This window comes from Castanea sativa, chromosome 8 (genome assembly GCF_040712315.1).
Source record: "Castanea sativa cultivar Marrone di Chiusa Pesio chromosome 8, ASM4071231v1".
In the NCBI taxonomy this organism is placed as follows: Eukaryota; Viridiplantae; Streptophyta; class Magnoliopsida; order Fagales; family Fagaceae; genus Castanea; species Castanea sativa.
In genome coordinates, this window is record NC_134020.1 from 21,894,813 (window position 1) to 21,913,898 (window position 19,086).

Genomic DNA, 19,086 nt, shown 5'->3' on the forward strand with positions numbered 1-19,086 from the left:
GGGTAGATTTAGGATGAGTTTAGTACTTCAAGAAACAAGTGTTCAAGTCAAGTGTTAAAACCATGAAGATCTGACAAATAAACAAATGAAGAAAAAGCTGTTCATTATACATTATATTAATATATATATATATATATAGAGAGAGAGAGAGAGAGAGAGAGAGAGTAAATTACTTTAATACTATTCATGAAATTTCATGTGGGGTTTGTTATTCTTAAGGTAAAAGTGGATTATATTTCTTTATTCTTTAAGAGGTATCTCACATGGCCTATTGGTATTTGGTTGTACACTTGTACAATATAAATTTATAAATGATGTAAGCAATGTGGAAAAAAAAATGTGTCATTTTTAAAAATAAATTAAATAAAAACAAAGAAAATGAATAGTCATTCACTAAACAGCACAAAATACAAGTGTGAACACAAACATGAGCCTAGATGGAGATGTCTTCTTCATAGTTCATATCATGACAATTCCAAACTTTGTTGGGTGAAGAAGGATCAAGTCTATTAGGGACATATTTTATATAATTGGCTAATTCTTTGACAAAATGCACTTTACTTGTAATTGGGTAGATTTAGGATGAGTTTAGTACTTCAAGAAACAAGTGTTCAAGTCAAGTGTTAAAGTCTTGAAGATCAGACCAAGAAACAAGTGAAGAAAAAGCTATTCATTAAAACTCGACAGCAATCTTGACAGAAAGGACTTCTATCGAGATTTAAAGTAGAAGCTCGATACATACCGAATCTGTCGAGATTACAAGATTCAGAATATAGCTAGGAACGTTTTATTCTACAAAAGCTATTTGTTTATGGGTTTGTATAATCCTTATTGAACTAGGAAAGCCCAATGTTTGTGCAAACCTATTTGGAATAGAAGAGCTCTTTAAGCTCCTATTTAAAGGAGGTAGTAGAAAAAGAAAAACTTAACCTTAGAGAGCTTCATAAGATTTTTTTTTTGAAACTCTAGCCTCCTCCTATAGAAGAAAAAGTTCTTGTTGCGTTTCCTTTACGCCTTTGGGTTTTGCAACCAAGCAAAGTCTCTTGCACCAACATTGAAGATCTTATTGGTGTTTCTATGTGAAGTTACTGCAAATCAATTACAACAATCAAATGGTTGATGTAGAGTTGGTCACGTACTGAGATCCATGCATCATTGGTTAGTCACGTACTGGGCGGGGCGATTGGCCACCGGAGGTTGGGGACATTAGTGAGGGTTGGTAGATAGTAGAGGGTGGAGGTTTAGTTGATAAGTTTGGGCGATGCGAAAAATGGTTTATGAAAATGAAAGTGTAAATCAATTTCCACCATAAATGCCTTTATTTTACCATTAAAAAAAATTAACTAACATTTTCTATAACCCCAAACACTTGTAAATGTGGAAAATATTTTTTGGAAATCAATTTACGTTGAACTAAACGCAGCATAAGTCTTCTAAAAAAAACACAGCATAAGCATGGGTGAAATTATTCAGACCATCCCATGGACCTTAAATGTGGATCTATTCATCGGACCATGTGAGAACTTAGAAGAAAGTCTAATAGAAAAATTTCAACTAATATATGTGGTCGATTTCTATGTAATTTATCAATTAAGAAAAAGTTGTAAATTAATGCAGTGGCGGCTTCAAATTTATGTTAGGGAGTCCTGACTTGCAAAACAATGTATATATATACTTGTAAAAAAATTATATACTAAATAACTTATTTTGACCATTTAATAAAAATGTTGAATACTTTGACTTGAGAATTATAATAATTTGGATTCAACAAAAATTATAGTAATGCTACGTCTATAACATTTTCACAATAATTTCACAACTAATCCTATGTAATAAGTTGTTACTAATTCTAATTTAGGCTCAATATTATCATTACTTTTTACTTAGTAATAACGGTTTGTTATTTAAAATTTGTTGCGAAAAATGTTGTAAACATAGCTTTACTCCAAAAATAAATCTTCCCCCCCCCCTCCCCCCAAAAACATAATCCATGATCTCTTTAAAAAAAAAAAAAAAAAAAAAAAAAAAAAGGGGGGGGGGGGGCGTTAAATTACAATAACAAAAATGAGACTAAACCAAACAAGTGAACAAATTATTCTACAAAAAGCCATAATTATTCAAATTTGTAACTTATTCAACCCATTACATAAATATAATGTTTAATTTCATTTTTCCTTAAAAAGAAGGTAAAATACTGTAATCGTGAGTTCTCCCTAGCGATGCTTGCAGTTATGCTCTCTTTAGCATTACAATCTCAATAATTTTTCTCTCCTTGGCAACTCAGCTCACAGTTGTAGAAAATATAATCTCTCTCTCTCTCTCTCTCTCTCTCTCTCTCTCTCTCTCTCTCCATTTTCTCTTCTCTATTATTATTTTAGATTTTCTCTCGCTTTGTTACACTCATCTTAGCATTCTCTAGTTATTTTTTTATTAAATTTTATATAATTTAAGTTTTTTAGTGACCATCTTAAAAAAGAAAAACCGCCACACTTAATGGCTGGTTTGTTTTAACTCTTTCCCTTGGGTTCAAGAAAAAAATTACACCTATGACCTAACTAACAATTAATCCTAGTACTCAAAGAATGGCACGAACAAGAATCAAACAACAGGTATAACAAACACTGGTTGACCCCTAAACCCCCCATTGTTGTTTAAAAAGAGTAATATTAGGAATAGAGTTGATAAATTGATGTGTTATTAATCATAAATAAATAAATAAAAATTCAAACATTCTTATTAGGTGCATGAAGCAAACGAGCACGAATCATATAAATTGCCACAAAAAGCCGGCGTATACTATACTGGCACTGTATGTATAGTTCTTCCTTTGCTGGTTGGCTTGACAATGCATGTGGCATTTATAAAAGTTTGGTTAGCCGAAGAAGAATCGTCAAAACTTCCATTTCTAATAGCAATATATTGTCCAATTCCATTTCCGGTTGCTTGCCTTATTGTTTTTCAGGACAAAAAAGTATTTTCTATCAAATAATACCACGTCTCATTCGTAGATCTTTTATACAACCATCAGAGATTTTACCAGTTAAACTAACTAGAACCCACAACACATGTATTTCAATTATTAGTAAATTGATTATTTTTTACCGACATATCTCATTCTTATTGAATTTTGATACCGTTGACATGGTATCATCTGATACCAAATAACTTCTCTGTTAGTTAGAATATACAAAGGATAAAACAATTGTCTCTGGTATCTTGGGTTTAGTATTAACCATTTTATATATTATTTCCATGGTTTGGTTGTCCCAGATGGACCGCCGTGACCATCCAACCTTAAACGTCCTTAAACGTAGAGCAGCCCCTGAGTGCATGGCACTAAATATTTCATTCCCTTTCAAAAGCCCCCGTGCATACACTAAATTTCCTATACACTCAGAGCTGAAAACTGTATTTACAGGTTAGCCGAAGCAAAGAGAACGAGCAGCTCATGAATTCAACAAAAAGAGTAAAATAACGCGTTCTAACTTGCATGCCCATGGGAGTAATGACAATATGTTGTTCCCAGCCTTGGAAAAAAAAAGGCGTTCTAACTTAGAATCTATCTGAGCTAAAAAAAAAAAATCAGATCTGACCCAAATACTGGATCTTGAACAATCCGCTTAGAATGGAAATGCAAGTGACAGATCAAGACCAAAATATAACAGTAACAAAAATGCATTGAATTAGTAGTACTACTTCACATTACCGATTACCAATTCTACCATATCAACCAAGTATCTCCATTTAGACTCAAAGCAAGTATCAAACATACAATCCTAGGCAATCATATAATCAAATATGGAACCAAAATGGCATATAGATCTGATCTGAGGATTAGGAACACGGAAATTAAACCTAAGACCCATTCATATCACAAACAAACAACATAAAAAAGCTGAGTCTGATCCAATATTCAAGTCTTGAGAATTGTAAGACCCACCAAACATTTCCTCTTTCTTTCAATTCCTTTACAACAATAAGCACACAAAAAGCACAATAACTACCCTTCCCCCACCTTTCTATCCCTTCCCTTCCTTCACTTTGCCAAACATTACGTTCGACGCGTATCTGTTCATTTACAGTATCCAACCCTCAGTTGGATTTATTTTGAAAAAAATTTCGTTGGCTTTTTTTTTAATAATGTGTTTCAATTTAACTTCAACTCTTGCAATGGTTGTAATAAATTTTTTTTTTCAAGCTACATATTAAAAGTTAATTTTTTTTTTTCAACTTTTAATTGAAATTTAGCTTGTAGAAAAAAACCATGGCATAGCTCAGGCCATGGATGAATAGTCTCTTTGTTATATATAACCATATCTTGAGTAGTTGAGCAGCTGGAGAAAAATATTGGATTTCTCAGAGAAAGTGAAGATTGATGGAGTAAAAAGACTTCAATCCAAAAACTGAAACTAGTTTTAGAAAGAAGCCAGAGAGTAATCTGGAAACCTTAGAGGGAAGGAGTATCAAACACCTGCAACCCAGATGAGAGCGATGACCTAAGCATACAATTCCAAAATAAGAAGAGGCGGTGATAGAAAGAAAGGAAGACAAGCAGTATGAGCCAACATACAACAAAAAAACTTAGAAGCTATAGTCTAATATCACCACCAAGTCCTATTTAAGCATGTATTCGCATATGTCTGCAGCATTAGCATACATGATACTCATTACTGTTCTTTTTGCCAAAAACTAAATAAAAAACTTAAGAAGCTATATGTTCGCAGCATTAGCAGATACTGTACTTTCTTGCTGTTCTTTTTGCCAAAAACTAAACCACACAAAGTGGAAGAAAGGGTGAGAAAAATAAACAGACCGATCGCCATCACAGTCAATCTGCAACAAAAGCCTTCACAATACTAATCATCATCTTTGCCGGTTATCATGTATAATGTTACGCTCATCCCAGATCTTACAGGAACATGTTGCTTTCTTGTTCTTCCACTCGGCTCCACAAGTGTAGCAAAACTCATATCCACATCTGCAGAAAGATTACAAGCATGGGAAATACAAGCATTGTTTAACAAATATGACATTAGCAAAGATAAACAAGAAACAGAGCAAGATTGATTTTATCTTGACTTTTTCCCCTTGGGAAATACAAAGACATGAATATTATAACACAGTGAATGAAGTTAAAATACCGTCTGAAGGGACCTATAGGCAGGCCCATTTCACTCAACCAACCCAATGAAACCAAAAATCCTGACTTTCTGAATTCATTGGCCAGCATCACAAAGCAAATAGAGAATTAGCATAAAGAAATCAAAGTGTACGTTTTATCCATGGCAACAGATTTACCCATGTCCTAATCTTATACCCTATTTGGCATTTGCTAGCTAATCAATCATCTAGTTTTAAAAAAAAGGCACACTCTTTATCTTGTATTAGTATCTTTCTTCCCTCAATAAGATAGCTCTTTCATCTAAGAATTGGAGGGAGGAATATTAAAGTACCTGCAAGTGATGTGATAGCAACCTTCAGCTAGTTCAACCATGTGGTTGCACTTCAAACACTGGCGCCATCGATTTGATTTTGCAAGAGACTTGAGCTTTGCATCTCCTGGATAGGCATTAGCATTTGATCTTTTGTAATCATAGCAGGTCATATTCAAATGCCATGGGACTTTGCATTTGATACAGAAAAAATAGTGACATTTCATGCATTTCCTGGCTCCAGATTCTTCCGCACCAATGTATACATTTTTAGTATATCGTAAGACCTCACTTTTTGACATTAATGCTGAGCACCTGGGATATGGACAATAAACTTTCTCTGTGGGAGAAATAGAAGATTCCTTAATGCGTTGGCTCATGACCTCAACCAAATTCGGTGCCAAGAACTTTCCACAGCTATCAATACTCACCTCTGACTTACAGTTTTCATGAGGGCACTTTGCCACCATTCCATTAAGTAACTTAACCTCCACATGCTGTTTCATACAAGAAAAACAATACCTGTGCAGGCAACCATCAACTGAAAATATCTTATCAACATCAATATCTTCAAAGCAAATTACACATGTCTCCTTCAACTTGCCTTTGCTAGTTTCTTCTGCCCAGATAATTTGAGAAACTATAGCATCTCTTGCAGATTTAAATGCAAATTTAATATTGTTACGCGCCACAAGAGATGGGTTGCAATATGTAAATTTTCTTTGAAGAAGAGCCACCTGATTGACTAATGTTACAATCTTGCTCTGCCGTGGTGGTACTCTGCCTGTAACCTGTATCCAGATATACAATGTCAACAATTCTATCTTTGTATCAGAAGAATGCAGCTTACTAGGCTTTACAAACACAGACAAAGAATTATCATAACTTGAATACTAGAGAAGAAAAATGAAAATTTATTGCAACAACAACATAATGGTAACACCTCATCAAAAGAGTTCACAGATTAGAAAATAATATGCATATGCTAATAATTGACAATGTTGAACCAGAGAGGCTAATTCAACCAATCAAGATAGCACAACTGAAAAGCTCAAGAAGAAACGTTGCAACAATGGAATGCCTCCCATTTTTCCATTTGTTTGGGATCTTGCAACTTCTGCACATTGCTACTAAAACAAATTTTGAAACAGTCAATCAAATAAAGCAACATATGTAGGACTTGCTTTCCTACTATGTATCCGCAAAGAACCTGTAAAATATCTATTTAAATCGAAACTTGTTAGGACCAACATTCATTTTAATCACAAAAGTCACATGCACAAAGATAATTTACCTTCACAGTTTTGCAGTACTACCAATTAACCCAGCCACTGAACCAATGTCAAAATGTCTAGGTCTTATAACAAAGGTTTTGCCTTAGCACATTTAAACTTTCATTTATTTATTTATAAGTGGTGGCTCCAAGGTAAGGGACTAAAACTGACGATGATACAAACCCCCGTCGTAATGGCATCATTTGTGGTGTTATATATATAAAACAAAAACACCCCTTATCACATTTCTATAAATCTAGCTTCCTTTTTTTATTTTTTCCATTTCCCATGTCCCTTTACAACAAACATTCGACCATCAAAGCCACACCCGTGACCCACCAACCAAGCTATAAATACCCAATACAGTCAAACAAAGTAACTTTATTATAAATACCCAATACATGCCCCCAAACAAAGCTGAAAATTTAGCATAATAAGAGAGATCCAACACTATTAAAAAAATGTCAAATTAAAGTAAAATAATAATAATAATAATAAGGTTATTATTGACTCACATATTGGTAAAGCATGTAATCGTCACAGAAAAAGGTGACGCTTTTCAAATCCAAAGTCAGAGCTTTATTGAGAGCTTCAATGAGAGCTTGAAGCTCAGCAACTTCTCCACTCACCACTGCACCGTTCACCATAGCTTCCACATTCTTCCTCGCCTCTAACATCAGATTATCCCGAGAATCGCAAATGGCAACCCCAGCACCAGCCACGTTTACCGTTATGCCCCTAACCCTCTCTTCGCTCACCAAGCCCTTGAAATACAGCCTGAAACACTCCGAGTCAACCAAAGCCTTCGAAGACGATGACGATGGCGAAGACTTGGCCGTACGGTAGGGGCGGTGGTAATTGTCGCCGTATTTTTCCCATTGTTCGTCCGGGATGTTGTCGATATCGACGGCGAGTTTTTGATCGTGAATCCGACGGTCCAGATCCTCCTTCAATTTCCTCATCTCCGCCTCGCTTTGCTCGCGGTCCTCGAGTTCTTGCACGAACCTGTTCATGTCTTCGAGCATGAGCGTTGTGGCGATGTCCAAAACGTTGTCGTCGTTGGGATGCGGATGTGGAGGAGTGCGTGAAGAGCTTGCAGTTGCAGGGTTGTGGAGAGCGAGAGAGGCGTTCATGGCCTCTTGCATTTGGAGTTGATAGGCCAAGTCGAGGTCGGAGTCTAGGGTTTTCGCCGCCATGAGCTCTCGGCGTTGCTCAGTGAGTGTGGTGTACAGGTCGTCCATGTTTTATGGTCTCTTTCACTCTCTCTCTCTCTCTCTCTCTCTCTCTCTCTGTGTTTTCCTTTCGCTTTGGAGGGAAAGTGTATGCGTGAGGAATATGCTTGATAACTGTTTGTTTTTAATTCTTTGAACTTGCTAAAGAAGATTAGAAGAAGAAGAAGAAGAAGAAGAAGGGAGAAGTGAAAACGATCGGTCGTGGGTCCAAAAGTTTTAAAGACGATATAAGATTGTGCCACGTTGGTACTGGAGAGAAAAATGTGATTTTGAGTCATGAGTGTGAGTGTTCTCAAAAAACACAAACAAACAAACTTTATTCGACTGAAATTGACCAAATCTTTTTTTTTAAAACCAAATCTTTATAAAATAATTTTTTTTGGTTAACTTTATAAAATAATTAGCCTATACCTTCATGTTTCCGATTTTTTTTTTTTTGTAAAACATTTCCAAGTTGATGACAATCAAGCTCTAATGATAAAATCCCATTAAAAAAAAAAAGCTCTAATGATAAAAGATGACTAATTTGAATTTAAACCTAAAACTCAATTAAGGGAAGGACAAGTGATTGATAAGGTATTAATTGTAAATCTTTCCTAAAAGGCTAAAGGGTTTAATTCCAAAATAGTTGACGAACACTAATGGTTGACAATCAAGAGATCATATTGCCTAATATATTAGAAATAGTTGAATTCGAAAGGACAAAGCAACTGATGGCTTGTTTAATTTGATGGTCCTTTCTAAAAGATTTGGGAGTATTTTGTAGAATAGTTTAAGATAGAATTTTTGTAGTTTTTTTAAATATGTGTAAGTGAAAATGTGTATTAAAATATGTGTAATGTTGTTTAAAATGTAAAAATGTGAGCTTGAGATTGGAAAACAAACAGGCCATTGGAATTTTGGATTTTGAATTTAAACTATCCTAATATCTAAGGCAATAAAAGTCAATTGATTAATGAACACTTTAAAAGGAAAGAGCACATTTAAATATTAGGAGCGTCTATACTATTATTTAAGGGGGCTTTCCCTATTTGGATTCTTCATTTTTTAGTTCAAAAATGTCAATATACTCCTATGTTTAAGTAAAGATAAAACTACAGGACGGTCTAGTAAAAATGCAACTCTAACTCCCACTAAATCATTGCCTAAAAAATAGGACCACTTTCCTGTTAATTTTCAAATTAATTTATCCACTTATAAATTAGATTATCAAAATAAAAATTATATATATAAAATAAAAATAAAACACAATTTTTTATTTTACAAAATAGGACCACTAAAAAATAAGGTTCATCTTCTGTTAATTTTCAAATTACTTTATCCACTTATAAATTAGATTTTCAAAATAAAAATTATATATATAAAATTTTATATAAAAAAAAACACATTTTTTTCTACAAAATAGAACCACTAAAAAAACTCATCACACAATAATTTTCAAATTACTTTATCTACTTATAAATTAGATTTTCAACATAAATATTATATATATATATATAATTAAAATAAATAAAAAACACAGATTTTTTTCTACAAAATAGGACCACTAAAAAAAAGAAAAACTTCGTCAGCATGTGATGAGGCTAGTGTTTAATAATTGATGTTGAGTTTATTAAAGGAAAGACATCCAAGATTAAATGAATACTCCTCTCCAATTAAGTGTCACTCCTTCATAAGACTTAATTATTAATTCACATTAATCATTCAACCCTTTATTTGATATCCACATGTGCACACACTTGGATGATATGTTTATATGCATGGAGGCTTAAGTAATCATGCAGTTGGACGTTCATGCGCTCATGCACTTTGATGATTATGCTTAAATGTTGAGGTGATTGGGCAATAAAAGGTATATGCTTAGACGCTCACATGTTTACATGTCCATATGCTTGTATACCTACATGCTAATATGCTTTGATGATCACATGCTCACATGTCTTCATGCTTGGATGCTCACATGTTAAGAAGCTCCCATATTCCCATGCTCACATGCTTTTATGATCTATGTTCACATGCTTAGACGTTCACATGCTTAGACATTCACATGCTTGATGTTCATATCCTCACATGCTTCCATGTTTGCATGCTTCCATGTTCACATGCTTGCATGCTCATATACTTGGATGTTCATATCCTCATATACTTGCATATTCACATGTTCACATGCTTGCATGCTCGTATCTTTACATACTTGTATGTTCGCATGTTTGGATGTTCCCACGCTTTCATGTTCACATGATCAAATGTCATATGCTTATATCCTCCGTTAACCTTCACACGTTTGATTGCCTTTCACATGTCTAATATGCTTTCCATATCTATTCGCATGACCTGTAGACAAACTCTAGGGCTTAGATGCATGCACGCTTTCACATGGGCTCATTAGATAGACACCATTTATTTACTATCCAATAACGATATATGAAAGCCAGCGATGGCTGGGCAAGCTTAGGGTGCCTAACATTTTCTCATCCTATACCCTAACTTCGGACCTTGTCTGGTATTAAGACCTTCATAGAGTCATGTTTTGGTTACTAAACCTATAATCAAGTGGCAACTCCTTTGCCTCTTTTTAAGAGGCACCATGTACTATCAAGTTCACGTCGGTTTGAGTTTAAAACCACTTTCAAGGAGATTAAGTATCGTGCACCTTGCCTTTATGAGAAGGAACAAACATGCTGATATGTCATCTAAAGGAGGTACGGATCACGGAACTTACACCATCCCAGACCATTGGAACAACCCACTCCAGATCAACCTAACCTAAACCCAAATCAGTCAAACTACCACCATTGCCATCGTGACCTATTACAAACCCACAACCCAAAACCACTGGCCAACACTGAACAAACCACTAAAACCCATAAACTCCACTGTCTAGCCCAAAATAATCAAATCCATGAGCTCCACAACAAACCAAACCCATCATGACCCATACCTAAGCAACATCGATCTCCAACATTTAGGCTGAGTTTGGCCACGCCGAATCCACCTATTGGGCTAAGTTGGCCATGCCAGATCCACTGCCTAGGCTTAGGCTAAGTTGGAAACTCATAAGCTCCACCATTTAGGTCGAGTTGGCCACACCAATCTCCACCGCCTGGACCGAGTTGGCCACGATAGTAGGTGGATGGTTTTGAGAGAGAGAGAAGAGAGAAAAGAGAAGATGAGTGTGGTGAGGAATGGGCGAGTTGATTTAAGAGATAGGAGAGAGAAGAGCTAAAAAGTTAGAATAAAATGATTAGTTTTTAATTTTACAAACTTATAAGCTCCACCATTTAGGCCGAGTTGGCCACACCAAGCTCCACCGCCTGGACCGAGTTGGCCACGATAGTAGGTGGATGGTTTTGAGAGAGAGAGAGAGAGAGAGAGAGAGAGAGAGAAGAGAGAAGACGAGTGTGGTGAGGAATGGCCAAGTTGATTTAAGAGATAGGAGAGAGAAGAGCTAAAAAGTTAGAATAAAATGATTAGTTTTTAATTTTACAAACTTGCTACAGTTAAGTCCAATATTTAAGTTCATACTATAGCAAGTTGCGAAATTTTTTTAGCAATAATATCCGAATAAACCAGTTTTATGTGTGTGGGGTTGTAAAATAACGATTTGGGAGGTTTTACACCGACCAATATGAATGCTCTTAGTAATGCCAAAGATGTATGTTTAGATAAAAGAGGCAACTCTACCCTTTCTGTTGGCTATGTTTAACATAATGGAAATCTATAAATGGATAACTTAACATCTCGGACTAAAGTTTCTGCTGTCAAGGTTGGGTAAGAGAGGTGGGGTTTATGGGCACATCAATTTTCTCCTTAAAGGATAGGGGAAGTACACCTCGGCCGAGTGGACCGAGGCGGAGAAAAGATGGATTCGTCACTTAGATTAGGTTTAGGAACCATAAATATAACATCCTTTTGTGGAAGGACTGATCTTACTACCAGAGCAGGGGTTCAAAGTTTAGGTATAGGGATGAGAAAGTGTTAGACACCCAACCCCACTTAACCCGTGAGTCGGCTTCTAGTCATTATGTTTTACATCTTAATCTCATTAAAGGCTCATTCAATATTTTTATCTACACTAACACACACTAGCATTAATCTAGCAATCAACATGGCATCAATCATCCCAAAACTCTAGCATACATCTGTCATGGCAACTCATATCAAACCTAGCATACATCTATCATGCATATCATATCATCTCATCCAAGGCAGCAAACAAATAAAGATATCATAAGGGCATAAACATAGACATGGCAACATCAAAGAATTATTGAAGAGTACCAAGAACACAAACATATTCCAAGTATGTTCAACTCATCATTAAATATATATATCCAATGCATTTTCATGTGGATGCATGACTAACCTTACTTACCTTACTACATCTCAGCACCTATTCATCAATGAATTGAAATTCCCATGACTATTCAGGTGATTCATCAATCTTTCAATTCAAGCATGTGAAACATGTTATTCAACTAACCCTAGACCTAAACAAGTGAAGACTAGACTCAACAAGACCCAATAAAGGATTAAAACTAAGCAAAACACACAAAAAAGAAAGAACCCTAAATCTGCATTTTTGGACGCATACTCAAGTATGCGTACGCAGCCTTTAATACAAATTTAAAAAACTACATTTTTAGAGATTTAATCAAACAAACAAATAACATGTTAAATCAAACAAGCAGCTAGAAACCCTAAAAAACTAAACGAGCCTAACAAAAACATAGAGCATCAACAGAAAAAACAAAGCATGAAACAAAACAAAAAATTAAACTAAACTACATTAAGTCATATCAAACCAACCTAGGAATTGAAATAAGAACAACAATGACATATTATAAACCACCTAAAATCATATTAAAACATGTCCAACATAATTAAAAATATCAAACAAATCAGATATAACAAAAGGAGAAACTATTTCAAGAAAATCATGTGAATCATGTTAAGCAAAGTGGGAAACCATGGAAAAGAAACTCACCTTGCTTTAGAATCACATATTTGAAGTTGTTTAACCAAACCCTCAATGCCTACAACACAAAGATTAGATTTAGGACAAGAACAATTAAAAGAACACAACAATAGTTAGTAATCACAACTCAAGAACAAGAGATTTGAAAAAGGTTTTGAGAAATCAATTTTGGAAAAATAGTTTCTGCCTTAAAACTAACTAAAGAAAGGTTTTTAATTTGTAAAAAACGTGCTAAAGGGCTGCGTGTGAATATGGAAAAGAGAATTAGAGTTTTAGAGAAGATGAAGGCTAAAAAATAACTCTCTTCACCTAGGGTTTTGATTGGAGGCATAAGATGAGTATTTATAAGTTAAAATTAGGGTTTTTAAGGCTTTTTAATTGTTGTTGGACATTCCAAAGGTCTATGGGCTGGCCCACATCAAAACGTGATGTTTTTTGGACCTTAAAATGAAGTTTTAAGACCCATAAAATCGGACTGCCCAATTGGCCCAACTTCAAATAGTTATAACTTACTCAATATAAGTCTAAATTAGACTTAATTTGTGTTAAAATTGAAGCCTAGGATGTTTACTTTCCAATGAAATAAACCCCACTCAAAACTTCTTTATGGATCAAAAGTTATGGTCAGAATAGTGAGCAAATGTCATTTTTCAGTATTGATTTTAAAATGATTTGAGCACTTTTGAGTTGTGATTACTTCCAAATTATTATAAACTCTTTAATTACCCTTGGTTGACATATGTCAAACTCATCGTTGGGGTCGGGGACCAAAATTTATTAACGGGCACAAAATGCGGAGTCTATAGGGTTCTTGGGGAGGTCTAAGGTCCTATGTTATTAACATCGCACAACCTATATCTAATGGCTTTAGCAACCTTCTATCACCTATCACAAAGAGGTGGCATGCGAGACATGAAAGTGTACTATTAAGTGTAAACTAGAATGGACCGACCGAACTAGGAACCAAGCACCAATCTGATCTGATAAAATCACTCAAAACCAATATCAAACCAGTCAAAAACCAAGTTAAACTGAGAACAAGGGCACAAACTGATTTTTTTACCATACTGGTTTTGAAAACCATGGTATGAAGTAATACAAAAAAGTAACAAGGACACATAACTCACCATTAAAATGAAAATAGACTAAATCTAACTGCTTTAGCAACCTTTTATAATAGGAAATTGGATTCAAATCTTCTAGATTTCCTAGGGTACTCTACCAATAGATTTCCTTAAATCCTAACCACTATTTTATGATTTAAGAGTTTAAATTTTACCATGTTAGCGCTCCACTAACAATACTCTTAAAATAATAAAATAATATTGCAAACAAAACAATTAAGATTATTATTAGTGGAATGCTAATATGAAAAAATTTATATCATTAAATTATTAAAGAATGGTTAAGATTTAAGGAAACCTATTTGGTAGAGTACCCTATAAAATCTAGAGAATTTAAATTCTAGGAAATTAGGAATTACTCCTTAAGTCCTACTTAATGTTCCGTTTGAATTGAGGGGGAGAGGGAGGGAGTAAAGTAGAGTAGATTTGACCCAAAATTAGAATATTTTCAGCCAATTGTACTCTACTCCTCTCCTTCACCCCTCAATCCAAATGGGCCCTAATTTAGGAACTTTTATCGGAGGAATAGCTTCCTCCTTCTAGTAGAATCATCCAATGTACAGCAATAACAAACCATAACTCAAAATTCTTAAGATGCAAAAGTTATCTAATGTGTCCACTCTATGGAGAGAGCCTATGACAAGCAATGGGGTGAACATGCTTGTGAGAGGCCAATTCCGTAAAGAGGGCTCAAGAGATACTTTCTCAAAATTATGTCAAACAGTCAACATAAATTCTTTTTACAATAGCCTAGTCCCGTCTCCTTCAAATTTACTTTTCTATTTTCTTCATCCATTTTTCATGCATTCGTTCATTGTCCCTAATAAAATATGAAATGAAAAAAATCGTGACTTGTGAGCCAGCAATTCAAAAAAAGAGAGGAGAGAAAAGGAGAAAGGGGGTGATGAAAGGAAGATATCTATTCAACAATAATCAAAATCAGAGTCATAGTACCCATCATCTTCATCAAAGTCTCTATCCTACTAAAGCCAAATGTGATCCTCATCCCAACAATTTAATCAACTACAAAAGGTAGCTATAAATAAAAAATAAAATGGTATTAGGTAGATTTAAATAGGCTACCATTCCAACTTCCAAGTAATAAATCACTAATAAATGTGCAGAACCTAACTTTTGATAGCACGAACTCTGAATGAATTCATTTTTTGTGGGGAAAGGGGTGGGTTGAGGTTAGGTATATATACAACAGCAACAAGATAATGGTAAGATTAGTCTCATTTATCTCTATGGACAACCTTGTCTTCCACTGAATCCACGACCATCAAACCTTCCAATTTTCAATCCACCTTATTTTGTGCCCTATAATTCTTCTAATGCCTCTGATTGGTCCTTAGTGCATGACCTTTTTTTTTTTATAGTTAATAAAAGCTTTATTGATAGTAAAAGTGCAATGCATTTACGATTGTAAACTCACAGCAAAAAAAAGAATACAAACAAATCAAATGGAAGATCTAACAGAAATAAGGAAATCAGACAAGGAAATACAATGTGTAAGACCCACAATATGAGACCACTCAAACAAAGCCCTAACTAGTGAAGTCTTCAACAGATCAATAGGTCTCTCAATGTCCTCAAAAGTTTGGGCATTGTGTTCCTTCTATACTAACCACATAAGATTCGTCGGTACCATATTCCAAACATTTGAAGAATAATTCCCCAACCAATTCCTCCAAGCAAAAATAAGAGAGACAACAATATTCGGCATCACCCATTGAACCCCAAAGATAAGAAAAACCTCACTCCACAAAGCATAAGTGTTGATACCCATTTTCGCGATACAATTTTTACAAGCCCAACTTCATTGTGGCTCAATTCATGTATTATATTTTAAATATGACTCAAGCTCAAGCGACATATTAGGGAAATTGAAGGAGTGTGGTTTGGAAGGTATGAGTGGGTTTCTTTTGGGCCTTTTGCATGAGCCTAGCCCATATGTGCTACCAAGTGAGCAAGGAATATTGGTATGGGTAGTACCTCAGGCTCATGGAGGAGGTCTTGGACTTAAAATTTCCACCCCAAAGAGCTTTTATGCTTTGGTAAACTGTAGCTTAAAGTTTCTGCGCAAACCCATTTTTCCTTTTAAAAGTAGTTGGCTCTTATTGCCCAACTTCAACTACTAGCCCTTAGGTGAGTCTCTCAAGAATCTGAAACAACTAAAAATGAGGAGTCAATGAGGGCTTAGTTAAATCTTTTCCAAATTATGCATAAAACAAGCTAACTCTTTTACCTAACTAAAGCAAATTTGAACCAAACATCAACTTAGCACCTAAAAGGTCCATAACCTCATCTTTTAGCCTAAAAACTAGTCATTAAGGGCACCTAAAGGCTGCTATAAACCTCTACCTTCAGCTCAAAACAAAATCAACCACGTTTTCCCCACAGAGATGAAACTTCAGAGCAAAATCTCATTCAACCAGCTAACATGCTCACAATTCTGAAGCTTAGGGATGGAAATATGGGTACAGGGGAACCTTTCTTCTCTTCCTCACAACCTCTCTCAATTTCTCTTCTCGCTAACTATGGGTTGAAGTTTCAAACTTGTGTGTTTTTTCACATTTTCTTGTATTTCAGTCATGGCATTTTGATTTCTCTCTTGTAAAAGCACCATTAGCCTTTTTTTTCATTATATATTTGGAATTTTGAGCTTAATTCTCCACAAATAAACATTTCTAAAGAATCCAATGGGAGATTTGGGCTAGTCTAGCATTTTCGGCCCTTTTCGCAAAACATCCCCAACAATGAGCAAACTTACAATGGAGCAAAAGGTGATCCACAGTTTCCTCACCACACCAACATAGGCAACAACAACTAACAAGAGACAAGTTCTTCTTAACAAGGTTATCTATTGCAAAAATCCCCCCCCTAGCAGCAATCCATAATAAGAAAGACAACCTTTTAGGTACCCTAACACACCAAATACCCTGCCAAGGGAAAGAAATAGAAAGGGTTTTTAATAAAGAATTATAAAAAAAAGGCACATAAAAAATACCACTATGATTCAACTACCAAATTAGAACATCATCACCTCCTCCCTTGGTATTCTGGCAAAGACATACTCAAAAAAAGAGTAAAATCTCACAATTTCCCAATCATTAAAGTCATAATAAAAAAGTATGTTCCAACTCATACCTCCCCTATCTAGTGCATATAAAATCAAATAAATATCAAAGCTTCTTGAACCACAGCATGGGCAAAAAATTTCAAATATAAGTTATATAACTCTTTCAAAGAAGTAGGACCACTCCAAGGGTAGTGCCAGAACCGAATGTGGATAACCTCTTCCATTGCATACACCACAAGACCAAATAAATTATCTGCACCATTCTAAATATTCTTCCACAACCCACAACCATATGTCCCTCTAACAATTCTAGTGTACCAACCTCCACTAACCTCCCCATATTTGGTGGCAATAACCTAACATCACAAATGGGTAATTTCCTTTCCAAAGCATCAAAGCCACTTCCCAAGCAGAGCTTGTTAAAAAGCCCAATCCTTCAAATCCCTAAACCAACTACCTCCACTGGCCGAACAACCTTATCCCAACCAACAAGCGAATATTTAAAAACTTCTTCAGGTCTCCTCCAAAGGAAATTCCTCTGAATCCTCTCTAATCTGTCCGCTACATGTTGTGAAATAGTAAACAAAGATAGTTAATAAGTTGGAAGGCTCGACAGAGTACTTAAAGTAAGTCTTCCCCCTTTTGATAAATATAATCACTTCTAACCAAGAGCTTTTTCTCCATCCTTTCTATAATAAAGTTCTAAATCGAACCATCCTTGAAATGAGCTCCAAGAGGCATTCCCAAATAAGACATGGGCAAACTACCAACCTTACAACATAAAATACAAGCCATCCAAGTTCCCAATCTCACCAATGGGCACAATATCACTCTTACCAACATTTACTTTCAAGCTGTAATAATTTTTTTTTAAAATCAACACCATCCGAATATATAATAATTGTTCCCTAGATGCATCACAAAAAATAGTATCACCAACAAACAGAAAATGAGAAATATGCAAACCTCCTCGCACATTTGGACTTGCTTGGAAACCCCTAAGAAAGTCTCCATCTTCTGTCCTCTTCAATAGCCTACACAACACCTCCATCACCAACAATAACAACAATAGAGATAAAAGATCCCCTTGACGAAGACCATAAGAGTTACCAAAAGAACCAGCTAGGGACCCATTAATAAGCACTAAGAAACCAACTATAGATATGCATGCCTTCATCCATCTACCCCACTCCCCAAAACCATCAGCTCTAAAATTGAGCATTCCAATTAACATGATTTAAGCATCTATTTCTCCAACATTCTCATTTCAGCCACAGTTTTTATAAACATGTTCCTTGATGGCCAAGTTTCTTATATAACAAGTTAAGATAAAGAATGGTTTTAATGACAAAGCCGAGGTCAAGATGTGAATCCCCCAATTACGTCACCAAATCCGTTTTATAGACAAATGTCGTCTAAAGTCTCCACTTTCTTAATAGGTTATGTAAACAGAGAATAAGGAGAAAAAAGATTGACAACAACTTAATAGGTAATGTGGAGCAAGCGAGTAATTGCAAAGAAAAAAAAAAGACCAAGTTATGGCATCAAGATCGTGTAGACTTGGCCTCAAAGAGAGGTACATAAACCTCTGAAGTTATCTTTTTGTTCTTGTGTAGTCCACAAGCAAAACAATGGATTTAAAATATATGTACATAAAAGAAGCTACTCCTTTTTAATAAGTAATTAACGATACTCCATACATGCATTAAAAAGAAAAACAATAATGACCTTTGGAAACCCAAAAAAATAATAATGACACTTGGATAGGGGGAAATACCTGCTGTTCTTTTAGACAAAAAAAAAAAAAACTTAGATGCTATATGTTCACAGCATTAGCTGATGTGATACTTCTTGCTGTTATTTTTGCCAAAAACTAAATCACACAACGTGAAAGGGTGAGAAATAGATACAGACTGATCACCATCGCAGTCAATCTGCAACAAAAGCCTTCACACTACTATTCA

At 35.2% G+C, this 19,086-nt stretch overlaps 1 protein-coding gene across 1 annotated transcript; it reads right to left on the minus strand.

The window, feature by feature from the left end:
* Positions 1-4,557: 4,557 nt before the first annotated feature.
* Positions 4,558-8,157, minus strand: LOC142606797 (E3 ubiquitin-protein ligase RSL1-like). The gene is made up of 3 exons (XM_075778135.1): positions 7,222-8,157; positions 5,454-6,223; positions 4,558-4,978 (listed from the first exon to the last, which is right to left on the minus strand). The coding sequence occupies exons 1-3, from the start codon at positions 7,945-7,947 to the stop codon at positions 4,864-4,866; spliced, it is 1,611 nt and encodes a 536-aa protein (XP_075634250.1). The 5' UTR covers positions 7,948-8,157; the 3' UTR covers positions 4,558-4,863.
* Positions 8,158-19,086: the final 10,929 nt, after the last annotated feature.